This window comes from Salvelinus fontinalis, chromosome 6, assembly GCF_029448725.1.
Source record: "Salvelinus fontinalis isolate EN_2023a chromosome 6, ASM2944872v1, whole genome shotgun sequence".
Lineage (NCBI taxonomy): Eukaryota > Metazoa > Chordata > Actinopteri > Salmoniformes > Salmonidae > Salvelinus > Salvelinus fontinalis.
In genome coordinates, this window is record NC_074670.1 from 23559428 (window position 1) to 23576828 (window position 17401).

Consider the following 17401-nt stretch of genomic DNA (forward strand, 5'->3'; position numbering starts at 1 on the left):
AGAGGAGAGGTAGAGTTACATCCTGGTGGTGATCAAGATTCTGGTGGAGATCAGACAGGAAGAGAAAACCTGTAGGTGTGTGTGATGTCTATCCCAGAATCCCTTGGGAGAAAACAATAATTACCGTCTCATCAGTAAGGGTCCTCCTACCATATCTGATTCACTGGCTGGGTTGTGTGTGTGTGTGTGTGTGTGTGTGTGTGTGTGTGTGTGTGTGTGTGTGTGTGTGTGTGTGTGTGTGTGTGTGTGTGTGTGTGTGTGTGTGTGTGTGTGTGTGTGTGCGTGTGTGTGTGTGTGTGTGTGTGTGTGTGTGTGTGTGTGTGTGCGTGTAAACAGACCGCAGCTGTTTTGTGCTATCCGCTGAAATATCAGCCGCTAATCAGGACAGTGTAGTCTGTGGCACCGACCAGCAAAACAATAACACTGTCCACAGGGATCACAACAATGCCTGGCTGGTGACGCCTTGTTCAACACATCTAAACAGCATCAACGGTAAGATACGTTTACCACAATAACAGGAGTAAGGTATGTAAAGTAAGTCTTGTCCAAGCCAAAACCTCCCATACAATAACAGAAATAACAGGAATAATATTAACAAATTGGTTTGTATTGATAGCTACCACTTCTTAGAAAACAAAGATGGATCTTTTTAAACAGTATAATTACGATCGTTTTTTAGGGGGGTAATTAGTGTAAGCTCCAAAGACTGTGTCCCTGACAACTGGGCTGCATCTCAATAGCCTTCAACTGGTGTACAGCAACTATCCACCACGCTCCTCAATCTATACACACCGTCTGATCTGATTGGCTACAGCTTGCATCGGCACGGTTTATCACAGCTTTCAGGGGCCAATGGGCTGGGGCCAGAGACGGTTAGGTCACCAGTGGCCCTATGGCGTTCAATCCTATCACATGGGGAGGGAGATGGCAAAGCATGTCAACAAAGCCACCAGCTCTCACCAACAGATTATATCTATCTATGAGCAGCAAAACATTTAATGAGGGGGGAGAGGTTGGGGAAAGAGGGAAGGAGAAAAGGGAGGGAGGAAAGCAAAGGAAAAGCAGACATTTTGTTTTCCTTCTCTGCTGTTCTGTTGCTTGGTCCAGGAGGAGAGCGGTGCCTAACAGGCATCACTCAGATTATCCATCTCTACAGGGACTGGGAGTCACATGGTTTGGCAAGGCAGAAACAACACAGGAAATGTGGGCCAAGTCAAACATGCTTATCACTACACCCAGTCAGAGGGATTAGAGCTAGAGGAAAGGGCTTGGCTCCACTCCACTCGTTTATGAAAACAACAAAAACACTGCCTTCAGTTTATGCAACTGTATATGAGGCTTGTCATGTAGATATGCTGCAGTACTGGCTTGGCTGGGTTTGACATCCATAACAGCAAAATGGCCGATATGACAGTTATGAGTCCCATGACACTGTGTTATGCAACAGCATTGTGAATGACGGAAAAAAAACACCATCACAAAGAAACCTAATTTAGTGAAAACACTGAATGTTCTGTGTCTTTGTGGGGATGGAAATCAGGCAGGATTCAGCTCTTAGACATTAAGACTCCAGGCAAGCCTTACTCAACGTTCGCTGTCTGAATGATTTTCAAATTGCTCATGCCTTCATTTTGTTGTGTGAAAAGGAAATGGATAGAAACACACAACGGAAATGTATTTTTCTGTCAATTACACTGTTATGTCATTATATGTACCGTATGTATCCCTGTTCTCCCACGCTCAATAGGCAGCCTATTAATTACCTCTGTCTTAGCTATTATTGAACAATTAGACACTCATTATAAACTCAAACACACTATAATAGTGCAGCCTGTGGCACATCTCCATATGAATGCAATAGTTTCTCTTCAAAGTTGAATTAATGGTCATGATAGAGCCATAACACTCTGTGGCCATTTATTGTGACGAAGGTCTATATCCTATCCTACCATAGCCCTTTCCTGCAGTCAAATGACCTAGTGGCCTGATGGGTGAAATGCTCATATTTTTCCTCATTTCCTAATTAATAAACAACAAAAAAATTAAACTCCGAGTGTCGCAGAGGTCTAAGGAACTGCATCACAGTGCTAGAGGCGTCACTACAGACCCAGGTTCGATCCCAGGCTGTGTTGCAGCCGGTCGCGACCGGGAGACTCATGGGGGGGCGCACAATTGGGTTAGTTTAAGGTTTGGCCGGCCGGGATGTCCTTGTCCCATCGCGCTCTAGCGACTCCTTGTGGAGGGCCAGGCGCATACATGCTGACTTCGGTTGCCAGTTGTACGGTGTTTCCTCCGACACATCGGTGCGGCTGGATTACGGGTTAAGAGAGCAGTGTGTCAAGAAGCAGTGCGGCTTGGCAGGGTCGTGTTTTGGAGAACGCATGGCTCTCGACCTTCGCCTCTCCTAAGTCCGTACGGGAGTTTCAACAATGGGACAATACTGTAACTACCAATTTGATATTTTTTTATTTTTTTATTTTACCGGGTAAGTTGACTGAGAACACGTTCTCATTTGCAGCAACGACCTGGGGAATAGTTACAGGGGAGAGGAGGGGGATGAATGAGCCAATTGTAAACTGGGGATTATTAGGTGACCATGATGGTTTGAGGGCCAGATTGGGAATTTAGCCAGGACACCGGGGTTAACACCCCTACTCTTACGATAAGTGCCATGGGATCTTTAATGACCTCAGAGAGTCAGGACACCCGTTTAACGTCCCATCCGAAAGACGGCACCCTACACAGGGCAGTGTCCCCAATCACTGCCCTGGGGCATTGGGATATTTTTTAGACCAGAGGAAAGAGTGCCTCCTACTGGCCCTCCAACACCACTTCCAGCAGCATCTGGTCTCCCATCCAGGGACTGACCAGGACCAACCCTGCTTAGCTTCAGAAGCAAGCCAGCAGTGGTATGCAGGGTGGTATGCTGCTGGCGATATCAAAATTGGGGAGAAAAAGGAGTGTGCAAAGCTGGCATCAAGGCATCAAGGCAAATATAAACTATTTTTTGATTTGTTTAAAGCTTTTTGGGTTACTACATGATTCCATATGTGTTATTTCATAGTTGTGATGTCTTCACTATTATTCAACAATGTAGAAAACAGTAAAAATAAAGAAAAACTCTAGAATGAGTAGGTGTTCTAAAACTTTTGACCAGTAGTGCATGTCAAATGGTTTTGTTATATGTCAGTCTTCTGTGATGTATATAAAGTGCAATATTGGGATGCAAATGTAATAAAATTGAATAAACTCTATATCTGACATGGTGCAGGTGTCCTTAATTGCCAGGGCTGTAGCTCTCTGGGGTAGAAAAGGTCTGCATAATGAATGGAGGGAGAATGCAGACTGCAGACTCCCAGTCTCATCTAACCCTCACTAAATGCTAAAGCAGCAGTTCTGTTGTCAAACGGCCTGAGCGGGTGGCATTCTGTCTGAACAATGAGCCCTGAACATCGACAGCTTGCTTATGAAAGTGCTGAGACTACAAACAAAACAGGTAGATAGCTGCCTACTGCAGGGGAAAGGGAAATGATTTGAGCTGACTTAAAGGTGCCGTTTCTCCTCACTAATGACTGTGACATGCCCAGCATGTCACATGTGTAACCAGAGGAAAAAAAACTCTAGACCACCTTTCCTACTCACACAGAGACGCATAGAAAACTCTCCCTCACCCTCCATTTGGCAAATTTGCCCATAATCCTATCCTCCTGATTCCTCCTTAGAAGCAAAAACTAAAGCAGGAATTACAAGTGACTCGCTCAATACGGAAGTGGTCAGATGACGTGGATGCTACGCTACGGGACTGTTTTGCTATCACAGACTGGAATATGTTCCGGGACTCATCCAATGGCATTGAGGAGTATACCACCTCAGTCACCGGTTTCATCAATAAGTGCATCGACGATGTCGTCCCCACAGTAACCGTATCCCCACAGTAACTGTACGTACATATCCCAACCAGAATCCATGGATTACAGGCAACATCCAACTGAGCTAAAGGCTAAAGCTGCCGCTTACAAGGAGTGGGACACTAATCCGGACGCTTATAAGAAATCCTGCTAGGCCCACAGACGAACCATCAAAAGGTCAAAGTTTAAATACAGGACTAAGATTGAATCCTACTACACCGGCTCTGACGATCGTCGGATGTGGCAGGGTTTGCAAACTATTACGGAGTACAAAGGGAAACCAAGCCACGAGCTACCCAGTGACGCGAGCCTACCAGACAAGCTAAATGCCTTTTATGCACGCTTCGAGGCAAGCAACACTGAAGCATGCATGAGAGCACCAGCTGTTCTGGATGACTGTGATCACGCTCTCCGTAGTCGATGTGAGCTAGACCTTTAAACAGGTCAACATTCAAAGCCGTGGGGCCAGATGGATTACCAGGATGTGTACTCAAAGCATGTGCGGACCAAATGGCAAGTGTCTTCACTGACATTTTCAACCTCTCCCTGACCGAGTCTGTAATACCTACATGTTTCAAGCAGACCCACATAGTCCCTGTGCCCAAGAAAGCGAAGGTAACATGCCTAAATGATTACCGCCCCGTAGTACTCACGTCGGTAGCCCTGAAGTGCTTTGAAAGGCTTGTCATGGCTCACATCAATACCATCATCCCGGAAACCCTAGACCCACTCCAACTTGCATACCGCCTCAACAGATCCAAAGATGACGCAATCTTAATCACACTCCACACTGCCATTTGCCACCTGGACAAAAGGAACACCTATGTGAGAATCCTGTTCATTGACTACAGCTCAGCATTCAACACCATAGTGGCCACAAAGCTCATCACTAAGCTAAGGACCCTGAGACTAAACACCTCCTTCTGCAATTGGATCCTGGACTTCCTGACACGCCAGCACCAGGTGGTAAGGGTAGGCAAAAACACATATGCCACGCTGATCCTCAACACTGGGGCCCTTCAGGGGTGCGTGCTTAGTCCCCTCCTGTATTCCCTGTTCACCCACGACTGCATGGCCAAGCACAACTCTAACACCATCATTAAGTTTGCTGACAACACAACAGTGGCTGATCACTGACAACAATGAGACAGCCTATAGGGAGGAGGTCAGAGATCTGGCAGTGTGGTGCCAGGACAACAACCTATCCCTTAATGTGAGCAAGACAAAGAAGCTGATCGTGGACTACAGGAAAAGGAGGGCCGAAAACGCCCCCATTAACATCAACGGGGCTGTAGTGGAGCGGGGCGAGAGTTTCAAGTTCCTTGGTGTCCACATCACCAACAAACTATCATGGTCCAAACACACCAAGACAGTCATGAGGAGGGCACGACAACACCTTTTCTCCCTCAGGAGACTGAAAAGATTTGGCATGGGTCCCCAGAACCTCAAAAAGTTCTACAGCTGCACCATCGAGAGCATCCTGACCGGTTGCATCACCGCCTGGTATGGCAACTGCTCAGCATCAGAGAGTAGTGCGTATTGCCCAGTACATCACTGGTGCCAAGCTTCCTGCCATCCAGGTCCTAGGCGGTGTAAAATAATCCAGTTTCCCAAGTTATAGACACATCAAGCGGTACCGGAGCGCCAAGTCTAGGACCAAAAGGCTACTTACTAGCTTCTACCCCCAAGCCATAAGACTGCTGAACAATTAATCAAATGGCCACCCGGACAATTTACATTGATTTGATATAGTATGCATAGAAATAGAATGAACTGCATGGGATTGTTTGTTATAGTAATTATATTTCTGTGATTGTAGAATGTGATTGTGATTGTGTGTTGTTACTTTGTACAGTACACTCAATGAAGCTAACAAGGAAGTGGTATCATATTAAATCCCACTTTTAGTGACAGATCTACAAATACAGATGATTTGCTGGAATGAACCGTTAAGTGTAACGTGACAACCCTCCGGTAATTCAGGTGTAGAATAATAAAGATGTGATCTTCCACTGCACCTTCCATCTTCATCTATTATGTAAGACATTAAGCAGCGCTACAATACAGTGGTGGGTTGGACAGGAAAAGCCCTCTGTCAGTGAGTGATGTCCAACGTGCTACTGTATACCCTTCAGCTGAATACACTGGTTTGATGACATATTTTAATCCCTGACAGGGCTTTGTCAACTGCTGTCAGTTCAGAAAACACTTGCGGTTTTTCTTCTTGGCTTTTGGGTTTTATTTCTACTCCGTGGACTGACAGACAGCATCAACTTTGCCACATCTTTTGATCCGGGTAGAAAGATAATCAAATCTGTGTAATCCCTGGGTCTTGTCCCGTCCTCCAACTTCACAGTGAACCTCTCTGATCCTGTACTTCTAGGTTATGACAGAGACAACAGAAAAGGACCATGCTCTCTGATTGCCCCGGGAGTTGAGTTTGGTGTGTAGGTTATTACAGAACCACACAATACTACCACCGACTATGACTTACGGGTCTAAATATTGTATGTTCTTACGGGTCTAAATAGTGTAAAACACTTGGGAGCACAGAGTGTAGTGTGTAGAGTTTACCTTTCTTTTCCCCCTTCCATATCATCTCAAAAGGTTCCACACACACAGACAGACAGACAGACAGGCAGGCAGGCAGGCAGGCAGGCAGACAGGCAGGCAGGCAGGCAGGCAGGCAGGCAGGCAGGCAGGCAGGCAGGCAGGCAGGCAGACATCAGCCTCAAGTGTACCAACAGAACAATGTCTCACCACCAAACCCTAGCTGGCTTTAATGATTTATCCTCCACTTCACAGTGTTTGCCAACAAAGTGGAACAGCTTTGTTTTTATCAAAGCCTGCCCATAAATCAACAATGCTGCTCATATAAACTCAGAGGGATGGTTGCTATTCATTTTCTAAAACCATATCAATGTCAACCAAAAACAGCCCCCAGCCATGGCCTTTTCAATTCGCTAACAGAGGAATTATCGTGGCCAACAAAAACAGAAAACAAATCACTGTTCATTTGAATGACTTGAACTCCAGGGCATATTTCTCTTCTGGATCTCTCTCTGTGCATCACTCAAGCAAAATAGACACACACAAATGCACATTACATGTACACACAAGAGCACGCATGTGCACACAGAAGCACACACACACACACATATACACACTACCTCTGCCCTTGTTGTTCCATTCAGTGAGCATGGCGTGGAGCCTTGAGACTGTTGTGCTGCTGAAGTCTGTAAATGGCCTCCTGGTTGCTAGCCTCGCTCCTATTTCCTCGCTATCATTTGCCGAGCCACAAGGACAGGAAGAGAGATGATTGGCTGACTGCCTTAATGGATTCAACATCATGCCTGCCACGTTAGGAAGCTTGTGGCGTTGAAAAAACAAGACATCCACTGAGGATTCAAACAGATTGCATTTTGGCAGCTCTCTGACAGCATGTAGATTGTAGAATATATGATCTTCATCATAAGTCTAGCTACCTCTGTGAGTAGAAAACAGAGGAAGAAAGGAAAGGAAGGTAGGAAGGTGATAAGAAAAGGGAAGTGTTATAATAGAACTAAGTGCAGTTCCATACAATATGTTCTGGTGAATGTCCTCTACCTTTCTGTGTCTGAAATGGCACACTAGTTCCTTGTTCAGTACTTTTGGCCAGAACTACATAGGGATGCCACATAGTGCACACTTGCTAGGGAATAGGGTGCCATTTCAGGTTTTGCTGTGTGTCTGCCTGACTCAGGATGCCTCAGCTGACCTCTGAGGCGAATAGGGAAGACAGACTCATTTGTTAATGCTCAACCTTCTGACTGACTGCCCGCAATAATGATCAGTACCACAACCCCAGTGTGTGTGTGTGAGAGAGACCGAAAGATAGATAGAAAGAGAGACAGATAGAGAGCGAGACCAACAGACAGAGAGAGAGAGGGAGACAGAGAGAGAGAGAGAGAGAGACAGAGAGAGAGAGAGAGAGAGAGAGAGACAGAGAGACAGAGAGACAGAGAGACAGAGAGAGAGAGAGAGAGAGAGAGACAGAGACAGAGACAGAGACAGAGACAGAGAGAGAGAGAGACAGAGACAGAGAGAGAGAGAGAGAGAGAGAGAGAGAGAGAGAGAGAGAGAGAGAGAGAGAGAGAGAGAGAGAGAGAGAGAGAGAGAGAGAGAGAGAGAGAGAGAGAGAGAGAGAGAGAGAGAGAAAGAAAATAGCACTGTAGGTAAGAGCACTCAAATATCTGTGTGTGTGTGTGTGTGTGTGTGTGTGTGTGTGTGTGTGTGTGTGTGTGTGTGTGTGTGCCTCTCTCTCTGCTCCGCACCGTGCCCTTCAAATGGTAATGCCCAGGCTTGTCTCAGACACACCCTGCTCTCTGCTCTCTCTGCATGCTAAATATTTCACGTGATTCTGTGCCCTTGCAAGGCATCTGTTGTGTTCGATCCGGGGGAGCGCCTCTGATAGGCTGGCTACAACATCTGGTGCCATGGCGCTCGGGTCGCTGGCGCCGGATGATGAGGTCACAGGGTTGTTGAATGTTGTGGAACATTTTGTAGTTAAAAAGGCTAAATCCAATAACTCTAACACCACAGCAGCTGACGTTGGGGTGATGTTGGTGGTGATGTTAGGGAAGATATTGGGGATGAGGTTGGTGGTGATGTTAGGGAAGATATTGGGGGTGATGTTGGTGGTGATGTTATGAGAAGATATTGGGAGTGATGTTGGTGGTGATGTTAGAGAAGATATTGGGGGTGATGTTGGTGGTGATGTTAGAGAAGATATTGGGAGTGATGTTGGTGATGATGTTGGGGGTGACGTTGGGGTGATGTTGGTGGTGATGTTAGGGAAGATATTGGGGGTGATGTTGGTGGTGATGTTAGAGAAGATATTGGGAGTGATGTTGGTGATGATGTTGGGGGATGATGTTGGGGATGATGTTGGGGGATGATGTTGGGGATGATGTTGGGGGATGATGTTGGTGGTGATGTTAGAGAAGATATTGGGGGTGATGTTGGTGATGATGTTGGTGGCGATGTTAGGACAGATGTTGGGGGTGATGTTGGTGGTGATGTTGGTGGTGATGTTGGGGGATGATGTTGGTGGTGATGTTGGTGGTGATGTTGGTGGTGATGTTGTGGGGGATGTTGTGGGGGATGTTGGTGGTGATGTTGGGGTATGATGTTGGTGGTGATGTTGGTGGTGATGTTGGTGGTTGGTTGGTGGAGACGTGGGTATGTATGAACCTGCTCGAGCCCATCTCTTGGTTTGTTATCTGGTGAGCCATGCCTACATACAGGGAAGTATGAACATGTTATCTGTGTATGGATGTGTGGCATTTTCCCTGGCCTGACCCAAAGACACTCACACTCAATCCCTCTCACACTCCCTCTCTCTCTTCCTTCTTCTCACACGCTCTCCCTTCCTTTCACTGTTACACTGTACTCCCTCCTTCTCACAATCCCACCATCCATCTCTCCCGCTCACCCTCTCTCCCTTCCTCCCTCTCTCTCTCTCTCTCTCTCCATCTACCTCTCCCCCTTCCCTCCCTCCTTCTACCTCCATCCCTCCTTCTCTGTTGGCTGTTGGCAGGCAGTTTGGCAGAGGGGAACATTGACCTGATGCCCTATTGCAGCAGACACCGCTGGCAACAGTCGAGCACAGTCTGGAGCGACCGCTCACACCCCTCCTTCCCATCGTCTCTCCCCTCATCCTCCTCTCCCAGAAAAAGAAGACAGACAGGAAGACAGACGGATGGAGACAAGTTTGTCGGGGTTGAAAACTCTAAAGTAAGTCAAAGCGACCGGAAGACGAAAGTGGGGAGGTCCTGAGGCAGATACCACACAGAGCACAGCTAGCTAACTCTCCCACTGTCTAACTCACATCAGTCAAACCCAAAATGTCGTTTTTTTCACTCAAGTTCTAATTACATGTGGTGCGCTTCAGTGTTTCAGAGCTTTTAGATTGGCTGGTGTTTATAGGACAAGCAGCTCCTAACACCATTGCATGTGTATGTCTCTCAAATGTGGTGATGAACTCTGTCTGAACTAGAGGTTCCAAAATGTTGGAACCTGACCCGAAACGACCCGAACACAATCAGACCGGACCCGAATGGGCTGATCATATTTATTAAACGGCGACCCGGACCTGAACGGACCCGAGAACAATCAGACCTGAACCAGAATGGACACGAGAACAACTTGACCTAGACCCGATTGGACCTGAGTGACAAACAAAGTATGTTTATCATGTTGCTCTCCTGGTTAACAAATAGATCCTTAAATGTTGGCTAGGGCCTTCTATAAGTTAGTAAATTCACCTTATTAGCGTAAAACAAATATCTGATAGGCAATGCAGAGCCGTGGCTGGGTCCATTCGAGTCCACTCAGGTCTATCAGCTGTAGTGATATAGACCCGAGACCTGATGACAATCAAACAGGACCCAACCCGGACCTGAGGGAAAAGTTAGAATTTCAGACCCCGAACCTCACTGGGCCCGGGTCGGGTCTCGGGCATATCGGGTCTACCCGGATCCATGAAGACCTCTTGTCTGAAATATATTTCCCTATATTCCCTGTACTTCCTATATTCCCTGCTCCCTTCTTATTTGAACAATTTGTACATTTCCTCCATGTAAAATACGTTTGGATTGGTTATTGCATGAAATGAGGTTAAGATGATCTATTACTTAGACAAGGTCTCTATTACTTAGACAAGGTCACTGTCCTAGGTCAGAGGTCAGGGAGTCAGGACCAGACTATCCCTCCCTCCCTCCCTCCCTCCCTCCCTCCCTCCCTCCCTCCCTCTCCATATTCCTCTCACTGCACTGCTCTGCTCTGATGGGACATCTATTGTCCTCCTGAAAGCGAAGGAGAGAGCTGGGATAAATCCACCCGGAAAAGAAGGAACCATCAGGAGAGGAAGGACGAACTGACCGGCTGGCTCCCTGGCTCCCTTCCTACGCACATTCCTTCACAACACAAAGTGGAGTTTAAAACAGGTCGTGAGGAGGACGGCTTTGAAATGTACTGTAGTGGAAGGTAGTACCACATCAATATGACTTTGATCCTGTAAACCTGTTTGCAGCAGTTAAGATGAGATAGAGACATCCAGAGAGAAAGAGAGAGAGAGAAAGAGAGCAGTGGGGAAGGATCCCAGGTACCTATCGAATTACACAACCCAGCTAGCAGTGAAGACACAGAGAGGAGAGACACAGCAGCACACAGCCAGTGTTCTTCCTGCTAGCTTATTAATAACCACATCTCACCCTCTCTCCCTATCACTCTCTTCTCCTTCTTCTCTCTCACCCTCTCTTCCTTCTTCCCTATCACCCTTTCTCCCTCCCTTCCTTCCACCCTCTCTTCCTTCTTCCCTCCCTCCACCCAGAGCCAGTGGTAAACACGGAACCACGAGGCCAGTAACCTGCTAGACAGATTCATTCCTTAGCTCCCAGCCTACGTGCATGTTCCTAGGGTATGGTAATGGGAACGCTAATGCCACACACTCATAGCTGTTTAGTGTGAGGCCTGGCCTGGCATCAGAAGGGCTGACATAGAGGTTCTGTCCTAAATGGCCCTGATCCTTATATAGTGCAGTACTTTCGACCATGGCCTGGTAAAAAGTAGTGCACTATGTAGGAAATAGAGTGCCATTTGGGATGCAACCAGAGATAGAGTTATCATCCCTGGTAGATTATATTACCATTAGTAATGTTGTGATCGGGGTGGCAATAACCGAAAGGTTGCTGGATCGAATCCTCGAGTTCCCAAGCCGAAAAGGTAAAAATCTGTCGTTCTGCCCCTGAACAAGGCAGTAAACTCCCTTTGAATTTAATTGAGAGTGAGAGAGAGAGGGATACTGTTAATTTGTTATTGTATATTATCTATTTCACTTGCTTTTCCAATGTAAACTCATGTTTCCCATGCCAATAAAGCCCTTTGAATTGAATTGAGAGCAAGAGAGAGGGAGAAAGAGAGATAGAGAGATAGAGAGAGAAAGAGAGATAGAGAGATAGAGAGAGAAAGAGAGAGAGATAGAGAGAGAAAGAGAGAGAGCGAGAGAGAAAGAAATAGATAGAGATCCTGTCTTTTCTTTGGCCCTGTTCTGCAGCAGACATCTCCCCCCTGCCAGCCTCAATCAGCCAGACCCAGCTGGGACCTGGAAGAGGGAAGGTGTGTGGAGCAGCATGGATGCATGCAAGACTGTCTGTCTGTCTGTCTATCGTCTGTCTGCATGCAACACATACAGAGGAGGAGGGTCCCCCCCACATCAGTGCTCTGCCACCGCCAATTCATCAGCCAGTGTCTCCCACAAACTTCTTAAACAACATACACAGACACATCCCACTCCACAAGGATACAGATAGACAGTCACACAGGCTAGTGGGTCTATACTCCAGAATAGACAGAGACACTGACCAATATATCGATATCCTTTCCATAACAGACGGAGACAGAGTCACTGACAACAGCATAAGCACAATGCAGTCCGATAGCCTCTCTCATAACGCCTTACTTTTTAGTTGAACGTTTTCTACAACCTTTCCTACTTTCTCTTTGCACACTTTGTTACTTTTCAACAGATCCCTCCTGTCTGCATGAGAGAAAAACCGGACAGACAGAAAATTAGCTGGATGTTTCTCCCCAAGCACTGACATTATTAATTGCTTTTTAATTCAACCCCCAAATACAGATCAGTTTAATAATTGCTTGCTAATCAGTTAATCCAAACAGTTACTTCTGTTTTGTTTCCCTCTTACCACTGTACCCCAAAACCCTTTGCACCATGACCATCTGCAGAGGAACACACGACAAGGTTACCCAGTTACCCCATCACCAGTGTTCTGTTAAACAAACTGTAGAGGGTAAACAACGTCTCCCCTTTAAACATGAACAAAACCAGCATCAACAAGCACAACAATAGGTAACACTTGAATACCCTCTTTATGATGCATTATAAGCACCTTGTGTTATCTTTTGATGGAAATCTGTGGTTTCGGTTTGGGATGAGTTGGATCGCAGAGTGAAGGTTAAGCAGCCAACAAATGCTCATCATATATGGGAACTCCTTCAAGACTGTTGGAAAAGCATTCCTCATGAAGCTGGTTGAGAGAATGCCAAGAGTGTGCAAAGCTGTCATCAAGGTAAAGGGTGGCTACTTTGAAGAATCAAAAATAAAAACTTTTATTGGTTACTACATGATTCCATATGTGTTATTTCAGTGTCTTGATGTATTCACTATTATTCTACAATGTAGAAATAAGTAAAAATAAAGAAAAACCCTTGAATGATTAGGCGTATCCAAACTTTTGACTGGTACTGAATATTTATTTGTACGCATATTTAACCCCTTATTTTTGGGGGCACAAAACTACCTCGATACGTCCATTTCTTTGTTTGGGTTACTGTCAGACGAGTCCCATGACACTTGTGTGGGTTGTAGAACAAAATGGAGAACATCATTGTGTTCGTGAGAGTCTCCCCTTTTCCATAGAGTGGTCGTAATAGAATGGTCAGTCGCTACAGTCGTTGTCCTGAGAAGGCCTATTTTCAGGATGTCTCTGTCTGAAATACAACGCTGGAGCTCAGACTCCTTCCAACGCAGATGCAGAAGGCCAACATGTCTAGTTTAAACTGACAGATTTTGATGGGGAGTTTTTTTATAATTTTACTTAGATTAATGCACGGGTGTGTCAATAGACTCTTAAGGATTAATGTGTTCAAGGCCTTTCTCCATTGACCTTGCTTTGTCTTCTGTTTCCTAAACTGACTGCTAATGCATTCAACTGAAAGGTCACATCTCACACACTGTATCTCTTCCATCATCTCCGTCAGATGCAGAGATGGAGGATCAGAAAATAGGTTAGGTTTTTGATTGGTTTCAAAACCTTTACAATAATATGAAGTTGATTTAGCAACTTTGAATAAGGAAAGATGCAGTAAGAAGTGACATGCAACTTGGTCAATTAATTTGAGCTGTAATCAGTTTTGGTGTCTAAGTAAACAATTCAAGATAAGATATGCAATGCTACAAAGCTTTACCGTGTGTTTTTCCACCGAGATCACATTTCAAAGGTCAGGGGAATCATTACTGACATTTGTCCAGTTAAGCATCAGTTCCTTTCTGCTCCTTAAGGTATACGCACCAAAACAAACTAAAACGTCACAAAATGTCGTCATACTATATGCACAAACCGTTTCAACTGGGAAGCATACGGTGAGCTTTAGGCAGCAACATGTGATCTGAGGGAAGGAGCACGGACACTTCACACCAGACATGTGCTTCCCTGCCTTCCCGTCGCTCTCAGCCCCCCTACTAATCGCTACAGACAGAGAACAATGCTCCTGCCACACACACACACACACACACACACACACACACACACACACACACACACACACACACACACACACACACACACACACACACACACACACACAAACAAACATGGATACACACACACACTGCCGTGACACTGCTTAGTGGATGATGTTCTACTGGCAAAACAAAGCCATAGAAATACTCTATACTCTGTCCTGCAACATCAAAACCTCTTCTTCATACTATCTCTGCGATGAGGACACAATCTCATCTATTACAGTACCCATTAAGATCAGATGGTGAGGTGGGCCGGTGGTAAAATGGCTTGCAGATGACTTAGGAGCACCACATAAAATGTAGGAGCACCAGAAATCAAGATTTGTAAATTGATTGAGATACAGCCATATTGGGCCCATATGAATTTGAGATACTTTTGAAGCACATGCTGTGCCCTAGAAACTAAAATGTAACCCTGTAAATTACATTTATTCATTATAAAAGCTATACAAATACCTGTCATTGAAATGAAACTTGAAATATGAAATATTTGGTTTCTACATTGTGTAAAAAGCACTGTTTCCTATTGAGATGCATTACATTGAATACTGTACACTGTCTCTTCAAGAATGTCAGTTTGTATGTGACACATGCAAATCTATCATTCATTAATTCATTCATATGATCATTGATCTCCTGAAGAAGCTGCACCTTTACCATTCTGTCTGTGCCCCCAAATGTTTGGATATACTGGTAAAGTTACCAGGTTGTTAGCTAGATAGCTAATGAGGTAACATGACCGAACAAGGTGTTAACGACCACGACGTGGTTTATGAACGTAAAATGCGGCCCACATATGTGACCATAAAGGTTGCACTTTAGAGCCCTGCATGTACATCACAGACAGGCCTCTATAAAACCATGCAGAGTGTAAACGGCAGATCTGGGTCAAATGCATAGTATTGTATGGCCAATGAAGTGAAAAAGGCAGAGAGAGGCCTACTGTATGAGAGATGAAGAAAGAGAGTGCTAACAGGACATCCACATCCTTTATCTCTACTCCATCCTTCATCCCTCCATCTTCATCCCTCCATCCTACATCCCTCCATTCTTCATCCCTCCATTCTTCATCCCTCCATCCTTCATCCCTCCATCCTTCATTCCTCAGAGAGTTTCATCATCCTGTAGTATTTGGGCCATGGTGAAGCCAAGCAGAGGGCCAAACTCCGTAATGCCAAATCCACGTTTTCTGATCAACTGGGTGGTGAAGATGAGAAACATGTCCCGGAGTGATGTTCATTCCACAGAAGGTTGAGAAAGCTCTCCACAGACTTAGCTGGACCCTGACCAACACAGTAAACTGTCGTCACAGACACGCACACCACCGACAAGCCCCTGGAATCCGAACACTCACATGGATTTACAGGACTGTATGTGAACAACCCCATGCTCTACTTCTCATGTAACCTGATTGTGATTGCCTATGGTTGCAAAAGTCCCCAAATTCCACGGTTTTCCTGATTCGCGGAATAAGGAGGGAATAAGCAGGGAATCAGGATTTCTGGGAAACCTGGACATTTTGTGAAAGTTACTGAGATTTTCCAACCCTATTGCCATTATTCACTTCAGAAGTCAACACACTTTCATTCAGTAAGGAAAACTGAAGAGTGATGATGGATGTTGAAAATGAGGGAATACTGTAAGTTGACAACATGGCTCTGTCTGTATGTAGGCTATGTATGTATCTCTGACGTAGAGCTATGTTTGAGTAATAACATCCATTTCTGTAGCCCAGTTAATATCCAAACAGAGAGGGCAGGTTCAAAGGTCGTCACAGAGCTATGTACATTCTGTATAGCCTATATAGGTGGCTATACCAATAACCTGTTTTGATGACTGTTTTAAAACACATCTACCTACAGTATATCACATCATTTGTTCTCCCCCAATCCCTTTAAACCCTCTCCAATCTCGCCATTCCGCTCCATACACACACAGAAGCCATGTTGCCTGCTAAGAAGCAAAAGCCTTCAGCCATTTAGTTCTAAAGCTGCTGTATTCCCCCTCACATGGACTGAATGTAGCTTGCTCTCAAACGGCCTCGCTGTCTGCTCAGTCTGACAGCAACAGCCTCCTTATGGAGAGGAGAAGCAAGCGTTAGTTAAACAAGCGTTGTTCTGCTTGTTGCAGCACTGGAGGAGGGTTCCTGATAAATCCTGTTCAAAGCTTCAGCGTTGGGAAGAGATCTTCCCAGAAAAGCTTGGACATTAGTCCCGCTTTGATTTAGGTGAGGAACTGTTCTAAAAAAAAACAAATAGCCTTTTACTCCACTAATATTGCGCTGAGTTGCCAGCTGCACAGTCTCCCGGATTGGCTTGAACCTTCTATAAATGCCTTGATTAGGCACAAGGGAACGTTTTCTCCTTTTCTGCTGCTTAAAATAAAACTCTTATTCATCCCTTTTAAAACACCCCTTAAGGTAAAGCAACGGCTTTGCGAGATTGAGAATCTAATTGAAAAGCGTGTGTACATACCGGCTAGCATGCAGTAGAGGTTCCATTGACTCTGAGGGAGGACTGACGGAGATAATGGGATCGATCCCTCAAACTGCTTAAGTTAAGTGAAGGAAAATCACATCATGTGACCATCCCCTCCCCCTCCTGTGCTAATTTATTTACCCAATATAACCCAGGGGCCTGTGATGCAGAGAGAGGCTTGAGCCGGACAAGCCGATTTGAGCCGTTTACTGCTGCCTGAGCCAAGAACAAGGGCTGGGGGGGCGCGGGGGAGGGGGAGGCTGAGGGCTGGGGATGGAGGGAGAGAGGGAGGCTGAGGGCTGGGGATGGAGGGAGAGAGGGAGGCTGAGGGCTGGGGGAAAAGGAGAGAGAGGCTGAGGGCTAGGGATGGAGGGATAATGAGAGTCTGAGGGCTGGGGATGGAGGGAAAGAGAGAGAGGGAGGCTGAGGGATGGGTAGGGGCGAGGGGTGAGAATGGAGGTAGAGAGGGGCGAGAGATAGAGAGGGATGCGGAGGGCTGGGGGGAGAGAGGCAGGCCGAGGGCTGGGGATGGAGGGAGAGAGGGAGGCTGAGGGCTAGGGCTAGGGCTGAGGATGGAGGGAGAGAAGGAGACTGCGGACTGGGGATGGAGGAAGAGAGAGAAAGACGCTGAGGGATGGGAGGGTGAGGGCTGA

The 17401-nt window shown here is 46.0% G+C and overlaps 1 protein-coding gene across 5 annotated transcripts in view; it reads right to left on the reverse strand.

The window, feature by feature from the left end:
- LOC129857379 (oxidation resistance protein 1-like) overlaps positions 1 to 17401 on the reverse strand; it is a 179410-nt gene that overhangs the window by 98459 nt on the left and 63550 nt on the right. For 3 of the 5 annotated variants that reach the window (XM_055925581.1, XM_055925579.1, XM_055925576.1), the window contains exon 1: positions 16746 to 16786. The exons of 1 other annotated variant lie outside the window; for it this stretch is intronic. In XM_055925581.1, the coding sequence (XP_055781556.1) occupies positions 16746 to 16771 (26 nt within the window). In that variant the 5' untranslated portion in view covers positions 16772 to 16786. Of the gene's footprint in view, positions 1 to 7078; positions 7114 to 16745; positions 16787 to 17401 lie in introns of those variants that run through there. One more of the 5 variants, XM_055925577.1, reaches the window with a different exon arrangement.